The following is a 15,037-nucleotide window of genomic DNA, read 5'->3' on the forward strand; positions in this document are numbered from 1 at the left end:
AAAAAAAAAAAAAAAAAAAAAACTATATAAGCAGCAAGCTTGAAGTGGAAAGTATGAAAGAGGAACAAAGTCTTCATAAACAGTGTAGTCCAAGTGGAAGTGTTACTAGAAATGGGATGAAGAGAATCAGAAGCTAATGGAACCAAGAGATATCAGCTTTAGATAATAGTTTAGAATTTGTAAAATGAATCCATACAAACAAACTGAAGTTTTAATTGGATAGGGTAATTTTTAAACATTGAGAGCACTAAATGTTTACTCTACAATTAGTCATATGAACAGATGCATTTCAGCTATGAATAAGCTTTTTCAGGTTTGGTGTAACTAAGACTATCACCCATCAAATGTAGTCCTTATAAATGATATGAGCATGATAAAGATGACCGATAATAAAATTACTGGTAACTAATATATAAACATCTAGTACATCCAACTCTGACCAAAATTGAATCTACCATTAAACTTTGCTCAACAACCAATGCAAGTTTAAAAAATATCCCCTAATCCAAAGCAGTCAATCTTTCCTGTTAACAGTTTCATCTTGTGGAAATCAAAAGCAAAGAAAATTTTTATATGTATAGAAAGTGGAGAATTCTAATTCAGATACTTACATTGACCAACCTCTTGTAGACTTCACCCAAGTTACCACCCTTCTGCATGGAAATCAACCTAAGATGATCTTCCTCATTGACCCAGCACAGAAAAGTCTTATTGGCACTGAAGTAGATGCCTCTGCCAACAGGCCAGTCATCATAACCACTAGCTGCCTTCAAGAATCTGAAATGTAATAATGGATCAGTTGCAATGGTATATAAGGTGGTTGTACATGCCTAGATTACAAGCAAGAAGAATAAAAGAATTCAAAGCAGCAATGTAGGTTTCTTGATATTCACAATTCTTGTCCAACAGAAACAAAATGTTTTATCAAAACCATGTACAGCTTTGATTAAACAAACAAAAAATTGAAGTAAATACATTTAAAAACATACATACATTCATCTACTTATTTCACTTTTAGAAAGAAAAAAAATTATTTCCAAAAGATAATTGTGCAATCTTTGCCCCTCAAATGCTTGTACTTATGAACTTAATATTATTAACATACTGGGTTTTTGTTTTCCTCCCTTACAGTACATCCCACTGTGTTCTTTTCTCTGTGTGATTTTTACTCAATCTCACCCAGAATTTGAAAAAACTAAAACAAGGACACAAGCCATAGCTCCTTTATCAGACATTTTATTTGTACACTAAAACACATATTCATCCACCATTTTAAATAGTCTGATAACACATTCATCTCTCAGTCATATTAAAAGTAATTAGCTCATAAATATTTCATTTGCTAACGATGAGGACCATCCTTTCTTGCAATGAATATCAGAATATTCATTAGAAATTAAATGCTATTAGAAGTTATTTTATGCTGAAGGGCAGGGAGTTTTATGTATCTCCTTCCAATTACGCTACACTGTACCTTAGAATATATCTAGAGTTTTTGACAATATGAAATGTATAGACAGATGTAAACACTATCTAAATATCTTGGTGTACAAACATTGAGGGATTAATCAGAGTAGTTTCAATCCAATTTGGATTTCAATGACTGAGCCCCCTCTTCAACTGTTCACTGAAAACTGCCTACAAGCCCATTATTATTAAGGGGTAAAGCAAATCAGACTAATTTGCACATTATGTATTATCTAGTTTGATGAATAAATTACTGGTGCATCAGTCAATTTGTTTCAATGCTACCCTGCAAAATATATCAAAAGACAGTGTTTACATCTGTCTGTACACATGCTGGCATGGAAATGATGATTTGAGCTAATACTACATATAGACAAATGTATACACTTTGTCTTTTTGTATTTAAAAGACATTATAGAGTTCCTTTTCCATCAAAAGGATGCAATGTATAATTGTGTGGTTAAGAAGAAGTTCACTTTGCAATCACAAGGTTTGGGGTTCTACCAGTTGCATAATAATTTGAGTGTCTTCTGTCAAAGCTTTAAAGGTGACCAATACATTTCAAGAGAAAGTTTAGAAACTGTATGGAAGTCAGCCAAACACACACACACACACACAGTGTATATTGTTTATCTCAGCAAAGAAAGCAGAATATCCATGACTAGTATTCTGCTTTCTTTGCTAATGTTTATATCCTTCACCAATGAGGTCTGATGAGATGTTTGTTCCACACAGACTCCATTGTCACTTGGTGTAAGAAACTGTACCAGTAATCAACTAATTATCAACCTGTGATCTGCAACACTATTATTTACAAATTGCAATATGAAAACAGCAAAGTGAATAATTTCTTCAATATCAGCAGACCAAAAATATTTTAACTTTTCCCTCTAAATTATTGAGTCAGCAGTAATTATGACACAATTTAAGTAGAATTTTTAAAATGATGAAATCCCCAACAGAATAGAGCAATCACAACTTTAACTAACCTGTCAGAATCGTTAAAGAGGAAATGATCGTCAGTCAGTTGCTTCTGAACTTCAGGAGTCATGTTGCTGAGGGGGTAATAGCTACCAGCCAATTCACCGTCAAGGGATTTCAAAGCCTCAACGGACACTTGTTCCATTTTAACACGGTCCTATTGAAAATAAAATCATTTAAATAATAAAATTACAAGGATTTAAAAGAGATTTACAATAAACAACTTTAAAATATTAATAAATGTACTTTTTACAAGATAAGCACTGATGAAGTGAACAGTTCATCTAGACATTTGGTTAATATTCAGTTCCTAAATGAAAATTATCTAATCCCAATCTTGAATTTGTACAATTTTAGAAGACAAATTTTTCTTAATTACAAACACAATCTAAGTGCAACTCAAGAAAATATTTTTAATAAAGCAAGCTTTATTATATATGCATCTTAACATGGCAAAAAAGTCATAAACATTACACTCTTTCATTAAAAGTTTGAATACCCTCAAATTACTAAATATTAGCTACCAAGATAAAAACGCTCTATTTTAGATAAGTGTAAAGCAATATACCTCTTTCTTAAGAACTGGTGGGAAGCCAAAACTGTCGTGGCTCCTGCCTACGCGGACACGTGTAGATACAATCAAGTTACCAGATGGATCAAGATCACCGATGTTCAAGTTATTGACATCACCAAAGTCTGGAACTGGGTGGGAGACTTTATCAATTTTATGGTAGTCCATGATAACGGCATCAAGGACTTCAGCAAATACAGTGTATGCATCGGGATCGCTAGCGTAGATACCTACACCGCTGTCAGGGTTTTTGCAACCTAGAAAATTAAGGAAAATATGGTCAAGAATTTATACGGAAAAAGAATTTATACGGTAAAAGTTTGGTCAAGCATGAATTTGAATACCTAGTGCAAAACTGTATGATAAATAAGATTGGCAATTTATATAGCAAACTTCAAATTCTTAGTCTCAATTCGAAAGTAAATCTGCAAGAAATATGAACGTTCAATACAATACTAGAAAAATTACCTAATTCAAGCAAAGATAAACGATTTTGCATCTCATGACATCGCTATTCAAGGAGACACTGGTAATATCAACAGGAAAATATTTCTATAACAAAATTGGCAATACAAACAGCCCATAAATATTTTAATAGATAAGAGGAGATTCTTCATTCCACCGTAACGTAAACAGAAACCAGATGGAAAAAATAAAATAAAAGGCTCGAAATTATACGAGCTATGATAAGAAAATCAAACTAATTACAAAAAAAAACAAAAACAAAAAAAACTGTACTTTTACGGCTTGAATTTTTCAAAAACATTTAAGACTAATTTTGATTGTTGTGCTTTCGCTAAAAACCACTCGTGCGCAGTCATTTCAACACTATACTGGTCATCACGTCGTCGCTTATTCCAGAATAATCTGGTACAGTCACTAGAATAGAAAATATCTAACATTCATAGTATATTCTGGTTTCCGTATTTCATCGAGTTAACTATATAGCCAAATGAGATTATGAAATTTATGCCGTTCCCAAGAAGTCAGTGACGAAATAGTTACAAATTAAAAACAAGGTCTAAGTTACACAATCAGGAAATTGACTCCATTGTTTGGCTGTTTACTCGGGATTCTACACATTGTAAACAAAAATTCCTGGATGATTATTAATTTACATTACTTCTCCAAAACACTCTTTAATATCTATTAAATGTTCAACATATTGCATCCCCACTTCTGTAGTTAATTCACTTCAATTCTTCCAACCATAAAATACTAACCTAGAATTCAACCATAGCTTTATATTTCCACTATCCATCACAAAGTCTAAAGACCAAGAAAGCTGGTAAAGACAAATCGTTTGGAAAATGTGAGGAAGAGCAGTTATTTCGATTCAATTGTTGGCGATCATTCGTTTGAAGATCATAAAGTGAAAGTGAAGCACATTCAAAGTTTCTACTGCTTCCGTCTATCAAATCCACTCACCGGTCAGTCCAGGATACAGCAAAAAGGCACGCTCTTTTACTTGATGCTTCACTTTGTGATCAACTGAAAGCCCACCCAATTTTCCCTATTTAAATCATTTATCCTCTGGGCATTCGACATGTTTGGCTTTACTTGCCAGATTATCCGCAGATAATAAAACGAGAAAATCCTACGATGTTTGAAATGGACAATGTTTCGTCCACTATTCTGCATTTTAAAACTAATTGGTTTGTTTAAAAAGATGTATATGCGAATCGACTTGAACGTTTTGGTACATAATTTGTCTGACAATAAAGGTATAAAAAGGCAAATTTCACTAAGGAGGAAGTTAAAAGAAAATTAAATAATAAATTGCCTTTATTGCAGAAAACCTATGCAAAGACAATGAAAGTAATGTCCTCAATAATAAAAATATTAGTTTCTTTCAGCCAAACTATCAATGCCTGTAGTCTTCAATCCAATTTTCGTTTATGTACAAAATTTGCAGTTGTAATTAATTTTAAAAAATTGAATCAGTCTTTCATATTTTCCAGATATATAGAGTAAAATGTTAATTTTTTACATTATTGAATAACCTATTGTTTTATTCAGGTACTCAATTTTTTTTACAAAACTTAAATCAACGACAGAGCCTCAATGAGATCGGTCGACATCTCTGACGTCTTAAAAACAAATAGTAAAGTATACTTTGAAAAAGAAATTGACGGCATGGTTACAGATGGAACGCTGCTGGTTAACTGTTCGATCAGGCCTGACCTGAGGTTAGGTAACACATCAAGGTTGAAAAGTTAAAAGGAAAGTGAACAATCAAGTTTACACTCATATTAAAATGGCTACAAACGAAAAATTGGCACTACGAACTAATAACTAGGAAACAATAAAAGGAAAAACAAAACTAATTTTTTAAAGACCTGATTATACAATATTTGACAACCGAGTACAGTCCGAACGTTAATTGCAAAGAGACAACGAAGTCACGTTGGGACTGTCTTAAGCACTTTCACTTTAGTTACAGGCAAGTTTTACACCTGACCTACACCTCAAAAGCAGAATTAATGTTCTGTCGACAATGAATCACCATTACAAAAACGAAAGTATACAAATATGATATTCCTAACTTATATCACTATGTATGTTGCAGTGAAAAGTCAAATTAATGGGACCACTTAAATAAACCCATGAAAAAAGTTACCAGGACGGACACACACACAAATGTTTTAAGATATTGAATACAACGAATGTTTCACTTAAGTATAATGCTATTCGTTAAATAAGTTGTGCTGCCATAATGTCAGTTTAAAACCCATTAAAATAAATACATTATACTCTTTTACTTGTTTCAGGTATTTGACTGCGGCCATGCTGGAGCACCGCCTTTAGTCGAACAAATCTATCCCTGGACTTATTCTTTGTAAGCCTGGTGCTTATTCTATTAGTCTCTTGCCGAACCGCTAAGTTACGGGGACGTAAACACAGACACACAAACATATACACACACACATACACATATATGACGGGCTTCTTTCAGTTTCCGTCTACCAAATCCACTCAGAATTCTTTGGTCGGCCCGAGGCTATAGTAGAAGACACTTGCCCAAGGCGCAACGCAGTGGGATTGAACCCGGAACCATGTGGTTGGTAAGCAAGCTACTTACCACACAGCCACTCCTGCGCCTATACATTATGGTAGCGATTTATTTTTTTCTTTTCTCATGCACATAGTAAATACATTTAATCTTGTCAGATTGTCTCAACATTAAGACATACATCGATAACGTTTGGTTCCTGGAGAGAAAAAAACTGACAAACACATTACACAAACCAGGAGAGATGGAGTTTCATCAGAAGTAAATATGGTGTCAAAACATGGAAATTTCACTCTTACCAAACAAGAGTTTACTCGTCTTGTTTCCACCAAATTATCTAGGTCACGTTGATTTAATATGTATTCAGAGAGCAAAAAGGAATTGTTTTTTTCAATTGTGTCAAAAACATCGGTTTGTAGGATTCAAAAGAATGGAAGCTAATTTTACGTCATTTACAGGATAAATTTGAAACTTTGAACAATGGGTCACTGAAATGTATGTATAAAGAACTAAAGGCGATTACTTCTCAGACATCACTTAATCACTCGACTGTGACAACAAAAGTGAAAGTGATGTCCTATTTTAGTATAGGACATAACTTTCGACAAAACAAATATATTTTAAACGTATTTCTTTTAAATTGATATTTGATTTTAAGGTCCGTTAATAAATCAGTTTGAAATCCCGATTAGGAAACCTTAAAACCTTTCTGAGAAATACACCCAGATTATTTTTTTTTAATTGTCCAAAATATTACCTAAAAATAAGATGGGTAAAACATGAGCCTAGCCAATGATCTGGTTTCAATTCTGCTTGGACGCCATTTCGCTTCATTGTTATTCATTCACCCCGAGATAGCCGCTGTGTGGAGTCTACGTGAGCTAAAAATAGCAGCCAAATTTACCTCAAATCTCACTCCATCATGTAAGAAAAGGACACAATGGATATGACCCCCAGTTCCCTGCATACTGGAAAGGTAATGGGATGTTCGTAAGTGGAATGCATTTGATCAAAGGTTTAATTGATCAAGGCTGACCTAGTGTTAAACAACTAATGTCATGAGGAAAAGAACGACAGTCACAACCTCCACACTTCTTCTTCCATGATAGAGCTATTTCTCTTTTCAACTGCCAGCTTAACGCTCCATGCAACTTGAATGTGTCATATACTATCTACTAACATACATGAAATGGCAATTTTAAAAGGACACTAATGAGCAATAAAGCGGTTATAGATTAAAGTTATCCGTTTGGCAGTATATATTCGCTGAACGTAAATCCCACAACAAAAATACAAGATAAATAGGTATACGAGGCCCATAAGGTTTCAGTCGAATTTTTTTTTTTTTAATCAATAATTTCGAAATAGGGAAAAATGGTCATTAAATGTGAAATCAGTTTCGTTACACGGGGATTTAGTTATAATAAAAATTAGTTCTGATGAGGGGTAAGGCCACCAATTCCGGGTGATTAGTCGATTAAATCGACCTTAGTACTAAGTTATCGACCCCATACAGACGAAAAGCTAAGTTGACCTTGAAGGGATTTAACAATATTAATAAATTATTTTTTGACAGAGGAACAAAGAGAGCAGTTTTGAGATGAGGGGCAAGTTGATATCATCGACCCAATAGTAGACTGAAATTTTATCGACCCTGGTGAGAAAAATATTGGCGAGTAGGAATTGAACTCAAAACAAAGAACCGTCGTAAATTACCGATTCCGCTGCTCTTTTTTTAAAATTTTTTTTTATAATAACGATTTTTATTTTCCAGAGGTGTCGGATAATATTATAAATAAACAATGGGCAAAGAATATTCTAAAGAAAAAGAATACGAGAATGGCAAATAAATCTGTCGAAGTAAGATAAAAATCATAGCCATGTTGACTGACAGATTGAAAATTAAGGTCATTATCATCTTTCAGGCTGACAGAGAATGAATTAAAATAGCAGTTTTAACAGAGGCAAATTCAGGTGAAGGAGATGAGAGAAAAAGGGTGCTAGTCGAAAGAGAGGAGATAGAAGCAGGAAACTAGCAGCTATTGTTTAGATTTATTGATGAGAGAGAAATATTTCAACTATTTATCAGCGTTCAAGAACCTTTAATAGCAGAATGAATGGAAAATGAGAGAGGAATGCTATTGAAGAAAGAAAGCAGAGATTTTGGATCGATTTTAAAATGCATTCACATTACTGATAGATTTGAGTGTAAGTCAGTTGATAAATATTGTTAGTGAGGAAAGTACACAGATTAATGACTACCGTTAGTGTCATGATAACAGGATTTCTCTCTTGTTAGCCGACCACCCAGACTACTAAAGAACAGCGTTGATAGTTGAAACTGACACTAAATAGTTTCACAATGAAATAACGGAAAGATTCATTTCTTCTATGTTATAGTAACACATTGATGAACAAAATAATTAAATTTTATACGAGAAAAAAAAAAGTCGAAATAATATAATATTTAGTAGTGACAATCAGCAATATTGAAATTCCTGTTAGCTAAGTTTTATTTCACAAAACAGTGAGTATATTATCTATTGAGGGTCAGCGGTAAACGTCAAATTTGGTATATATGTACATGTATGTGTGTATATGAGTATTCAAATGCAGCTGTCATTATTTAAATCACACTTTTACAGCATTCAATATGTGTGTGTGTAGATTGGATGCTATATTAGCGTATGATTTAAATAAGCTATTTAAAACGGGTGCAATAGTAAAATTACCTATATTTCTTATGAAAGAAGGCATATCCTTTTAATATTTCAATTATATTTTATTTAAATGATAAATATAAAATGACAATTGTAAAAGAATAACTATCACAACTTCTCAGAACCCATTAATAAATTTTAGACACCTTAAATGCATGTGAAAAAAAATGATATAATATCAATTTATTAAACATTTTCTTAGCTTACCAGAACGAATACAATCTGCCAAAGTGCCTCCGAATTTAGTTTTCTTGTTCTTCAGTTTTTCATACCTGGCTGGTGTTAAATGTTTTTTCAAAAGAGATTTACTATCAGCCTTTTTCAAAGTCTCCCACAATTCTTTAAGGTCAGACATATTCTTAGATTGTGAGCAAAAAAAAGCAGCTGTGTAAGGCAGAAAGTGGTTGTATCTGGACAACCGATAGCTACAGATAGATTTGACTAACTGTAAGAAGGTGCGACAGTGGACTGCACTCAACAAAGCCAGGCTTTTATACCCCATTAACTGGGCTTCACTGTGATTGGTTGATTCTTGTGTCATGCACACATCATGCACGTTCTATCAATGCTTCGTTTGGGAAACGGTAGATACGATTTCAACGTCTTGTGTAGTTTGATTTTTAGCAACGCTCTGTGTGTATATGTCTATATATATTATATTTAATTATATTATATTATATGTATATATTCTCTGTGCACACCCACATACGTCTACGTATGTATTTACTGGTTAAGTTAAAGGATGAAGGGCAGCACCAATGACCTTTTTCAGGTTTCCCCCTATAAACTAATGAAAAATTAAGAAAAAAGTTATTTGCAGATAAAAAAAAAAACCTGGTTCGAATGCTTGTAATATGAAGTGGAGTCCACTAACGACACTAAATGAACTGGTATTAAAGGGAGTGGGTTCTTAATACTAGAAAAGATCACCCCCTCCCAGGCAGTTTGCATCTAACATTTTACCTGCGAAGTTATGTGTGTGTATGAGATTTATATATAACACACACACACACACACACTCACATACACACACAGAGGCAAACTACTGAACTATATATATTTACAGATACCCATATATGTATATCCATGTATATCTATTTCCATACATGTATATGCCAAAGCATTTCAGTTTTCAGATTTACGCATTTAATTGAAAATATAGGGTTAACAATAATTATATCTAAGTAGATATTGTGTATAGAAATGATTGCATTTTTATTGCATATTTACATTTAAATGTGTGTTTGTGTATGTATAATACATAAAAATATATATTCGCATACAATAAATATAAATATATGCATACATTACATACGATATATTTGCATTCTAAATACAGATACACATACTTTAAACAGGTATGTATTTGAAAACTATGCTTGTGTATGCACACACACACACACACACACACACACACACAGACACACATTGAAATTAAATAGTATTTGGATCTCTCTATTCATCTATCTATACAAGCACATATGTATACACATAACACACACACGTATCTATACATGTGTGTGTGTGTATAGCTATATATGTATGTATATATTATATATAGTACTTATATGTAAGTAGCTTTTATAGTCTTTCCCTTTCCATTCTCGCATTCCATTTATTTTCTCTCCATTTGCAGTATCTTAAAATTATATTTAATGCTGTTGTTTAACAGAATAAGCATCTTCTTTAATACATCTCTTGATTTATTTTTGTTTGTTTTTTTTTTTTTTCCTGTCTCGCTCAGCTCTGTGCTTTATATCACCTATATCTTATACATTTCCCTTGTTTACTTTCACTTTCTGTAAAGCGGTACGGAAGGACTACACAAAACATTTTATGATACATACATGTGTGTGTGTGTCTGTGCGTTCTTAAACAAGAATATTATAGTGCCTTCGAAGTTTCGACCAGTTAAACCATATTACATGTATGTATGTATGTATGTATGTATGTATGTATGTATGTATGTATGTATGTATGTATGTATGTATGTATGCACACACAATAGCCTCGATATCTGCTCTCTTAGAAGTATGTGTCTATCAAGCTAAGATTTTTTTTTAATACAAATAACAGAACCAAAAAGCTCTAATAGGTTTTACTGAAAATTCCTTTGAAAAAGACTCTTGCAATATTTGTATACATTCTGACTCTTAGAAAGACTTCTTACCACATCCCTGTCTAAATATATCAGGAAGATAAAACCACTAGTTCCATTGAAAAACATGTACCCCACCTATATTAACTGCACTAGAAGGTGTCACTTGTCACTCAGACAAGCGTAACTGGTTTTTGGAATTGTCAACAGGATAATTTCAAACTACCAATTGGCTAAAATAATTTATTAAGGAGAGAGAGAGAGAGAGAGAGAGAGAGAGAGAGAGAGAGAGAGAGAGTTGCTATACCCTGAAAAATTGTCATACAAGAAAACAAAAAGCATTTAGCATTAAAAGCAGAAACTTTATTAATGAGCCATGTTTCTTGATTTTATGTGTTTTACACAAATGATACTGAAAGACAGGAATATGTCACGTGTTTTTTGCATTGGGATAGATGACTAAATAAATATTATGCATATAACGATTGTGTAAATAATTTTTTATTTGTTTGTCGGCAATCAATCAAATCTTGTTTTACCATATATTCTTATATGTTTAGGAATATGTTTGCTTATATGTTGTCACGCTGCTTCTCTAGACTCCTTCGATTAATTAGCAACGCAAAACAGTCATAATTTAAGAGGTTTCGGCTTCTAATAAAATATAGACTCATTACTATATGAACTGAGTACTTTTTCTTTGTAAATAAAAGTTTGCCAATGCATATACCTGTGTGTATGTATATGTGAACGTGTGTGTGTGTGTGTGTGCGCGCGCGCGCGCCTGGTGTGATATCTTATTTTTTCCGTAATATACAACTAGCAAAGAAAACAGGAAGAAGCACACGCATATAAGACAAATACACATTCACAAGCAGGTTCATATGTATGTATGTGCGTCCTTGTCCAGTTGTGTTGTTAGCATGTAACTGACAGTTTATCGAAGTACCTTACATAATCAAATTACATACATTAATACGCATGCCAAATATCGATTTTTGGAATTAGTTCTGTGGGCAGAATTGGTTTTGTCAATGTCATCGACACATCATTATTTGACCGACACCAAAATGTTTTTAAAAAGAATACAAGACGAAAGAAATGAGATTTCAGTTCACAGCTGAGCGGGACGAGGCTTGTGAAGGTCAAACGACTTTTTAGCCAGATTAATTACATTCCCTACACATGTACAAGCCATATATATATATACAGTTGGCTTACATAGTTTGTGTATGTGTGTGCGCGGGCATATACTCATAAATATATGTGTAAGGGTATATACGCACACACACACACATTGATATATGCACGTGTGAGTAGCCTTTAAAAATGATAAACTCCTAGTTGGTCGGGGGATGGGATGGAGAATCTAACTTTACATACTCCAGTAGTAGTAGTAGTAGTAATACCACGGCCACCACCCCTAGTACACTGAGCAAAGCAGTCGATGATACAGAAAAAAGAAATTAAGAAAAACAAACAAAAACAGAAAAAACAAAGGGGGATAGTCACTACTGGAAAGCCTTCGATCGTAAACAACAAAACTGGGAGTGAAGGAGGCTGCTGTTTGCCTCATAATTTGACATTACCGAAATGTGTGTGCGCGGTAGTGGTCTTGATCGCAAGACAACACTACTACTACCACCACTACCAGTACCATTTATTACAAGACACATCACTACTTTTCTACTACAACCTCTACCGCTACTACAGTCACCACCACAACTACTACTACGATAATGAAAATCATCGCCACCACTTTAAATACTACCACTTCTAGTAAGTATCATCAACGCCACCACAACCGCCGTCAAACACTACCACCCAAACTATTACAACCACTACCAATAGTACTACTACAACCGTCACTACTACTTACCATTAGCGCTGCCCGAATAATGTATACAACCTCACTGGGTGACATGAAAGGGTATATGTTGGTAGTAGTAGGGTTTGTTATCTTTACATACTCCAGTATGTTCCTAGAGTTTATCTTAAGCGTGTATGTGTGGGTGTGGGTGCGTGCGCGCGTATGTGTACTAACACATACATTAAATATGTGTGTGCGTGTATGTGTGTCCGAAATCTATCAGTGGCGATTCGTGTTCATTAATGTAAAATCATAGTCAGTACATTTTTTTTTTTTAATATGCATACAGTCTAGAGTCCTGTCTGTCTGTATTCCATGGAAAAAATCTAAGCAGTTTACTAATCTTACTCCAATCTGATCTAACTACATTTAAAAGAAATAATATGCATGCGTGCACACTTAACTCGACAACTGATCAGTGCACAATGATCAGCATGTCGATATGCCTACATTTGTAAAAATTTTCCTAAACAAAGTACCCAAGGGGATTGACTCAGGTGTGGTGTAGATGACAACTCACCTGACAAATGATTTTCAGCTGACAATTTAAATGTTGGTTACTTTACATAGTTGATCCATTATAGTTTATTCTCATTTATTTAACAAAAATAAGGAGAGCTGTAATAGCTACAAATAAATATTTAGTGTGGTTGGAGGGAGTTTAACAGAAAAGACAAAATTTCTTTCGTTTTTAATTTTTAATGCATTTCGATAATAAAAAAAACATTTGGAAGCTTTTTCTCTAGTAAGATGGGTGATGGGAAGAATGTTCTACTTAAAAAGTGAAAACTTTTCGTTTAAACATTAATTCTTCTAATTAATATTTTGTCGCTTAATAAGACAGCGAGTTGGCAAAATCGTTAGCACGTCGGACGAAACGCTTCGCGGTATTTCGTCCGTCTTTACGTTGAGTTCAAATTCCGCCGAGGTCGACTTTGCCTTTCATCCTTTCGGGGTCAATAAAATAAATACCATTCAAGCACTTTGGTCTATGTAATCGATTTACCCCTCCCCTGAAATTACTGCCTTTGTGTCAAAAAATGTGAAACCAATATCTTGTCTTTCTCAACTGACAAATATTTACTTCTCGACAGAAATGCGAGCCGGTGAAAACAGCTGTTCTCAAGCCATTGTGAAACTAAAGAATGTCCAAGGTTGAGAAGCTTTCGTTTGCAACTGAAGTTGCAGGGATGACTGGGAAGAATTGTATTAGTCTAAATAGTTTCTGAGGTAGCAAACAATAAACCCAGTTTATGAAGTAACTTTAAAATGTCATTGCCATTATACATAAACCTGAGCTCATTTGCCGAAGAAAGGTAATTAAACAATTTGCGCAGCAAACACCCATATATGTTGCATAGGAGATGTATTAGAAAACCCTTCAATCTTCTTCACACCAAAATATAAAAATTACTTAATGTAAGCAAATCACTTATATCAAAACAAACAGGAACTACTAATATGTGGATATGATAAAAGAAAAACAACAATCCTGAATTATTGGACTGCCTTGCTTTAAGACTTTCTATCCAAAGAAGAATCAAAATAGTTTTCAGAGTTACAGGTATAATACTAAACTGCGTGATCCTAATGATGTGTTTCTGAACAGTTTCGGAAAACGTCAATTTATGGTTAATTTTCTTTCGCTTGTTTAATTATGGGGTGAAGTGAAAGGAACTGAGTTCAAGCCATCTAATCATCCAACGTCAGCCATTATTTATTGCTCAATAGATTATCAATTCCACTGAGTATATCTTCACCCGACCTTTCATTGTTCAAAATATTTGGAAATATACCTTAAGTTTTCACAAATTCTTTCTGATTAACAGTTTTCTGGATGGAATGCTGTTCTTCGAAATTCTAAAGACACTTTTTCTGCTTTGTAATAGATATAAATTTACTAAAGATGCGTAAATTTGAAGTTAACTAACACACTCTACCAAGTAAACTTAAGACGAAGAATGGTGTTGTAGGTCGACCGATAACCAAGTTATGCCTATTATCGCATTTTGTTAGAGTTCCATATGGTAAAGATGTGGATGGGAAAAATGTGGGTAGAGGGTGATGTGCTAGCAACGCTCTCCCCTTACTGTTTTACCAAGTAAACAACACAAATAACTACGCAGAGGCAGCCATGGTTGAAACAAGAACAAGAACAACAAGCATTATTAAAAGAGAAAAGAAGCACGGTCATTCGTTAACCAAATGACCTTATCTTATTGCCCATCACTTTTATGCGCTCATAAATTAGTTTGATAGTTGAGCTCTAATTGGCTGTATGCAAATGAGTTCATAACTGGGGTCCGGAACTCTCGTA

General features: G+C 33.8%; 1 protein-coding gene across 1 annotated transcript in view; it reads right to left on the minus strand.

Annotated features, from left to right (window-relative positions):
- Positions 1 to 15,037, minus strand: part of LOC106872007 (arginine kinase Oct f 2) — a 21,465-nt gene that overhangs the window by 1,337 nt on the left and 5,091 nt on the right. Inside the window, exons 2-4 of the mRNA XM_014918813.2 lie at positions 3,017 to 3,276; positions 2,457 to 2,605; positions 612 to 777 (exon numbers count right to left, since the gene is read on the minus strand). Of these exons, the coding sequence (XP_014774299.1) occupies positions 612 to 777; positions 2,457 to 2,605; positions 3,017 to 3,276 (575 nt within the window). The remainder of the gene's footprint in view (positions 1 to 611; positions 778 to 2,456; positions 2,606 to 3,016; positions 3,277 to 15,037) is intronic.

Source organism: Octopus bimaculoides, chromosome 3 (assembly GCF_001194135.2).
Source record: "Octopus bimaculoides isolate UCB-OBI-ISO-001 chromosome 3, ASM119413v2, whole genome shotgun sequence".
Lineage (NCBI taxonomy): Eukaryota > Metazoa > Mollusca > Cephalopoda > Octopoda > Octopodidae > Octopus > Octopus bimaculoides.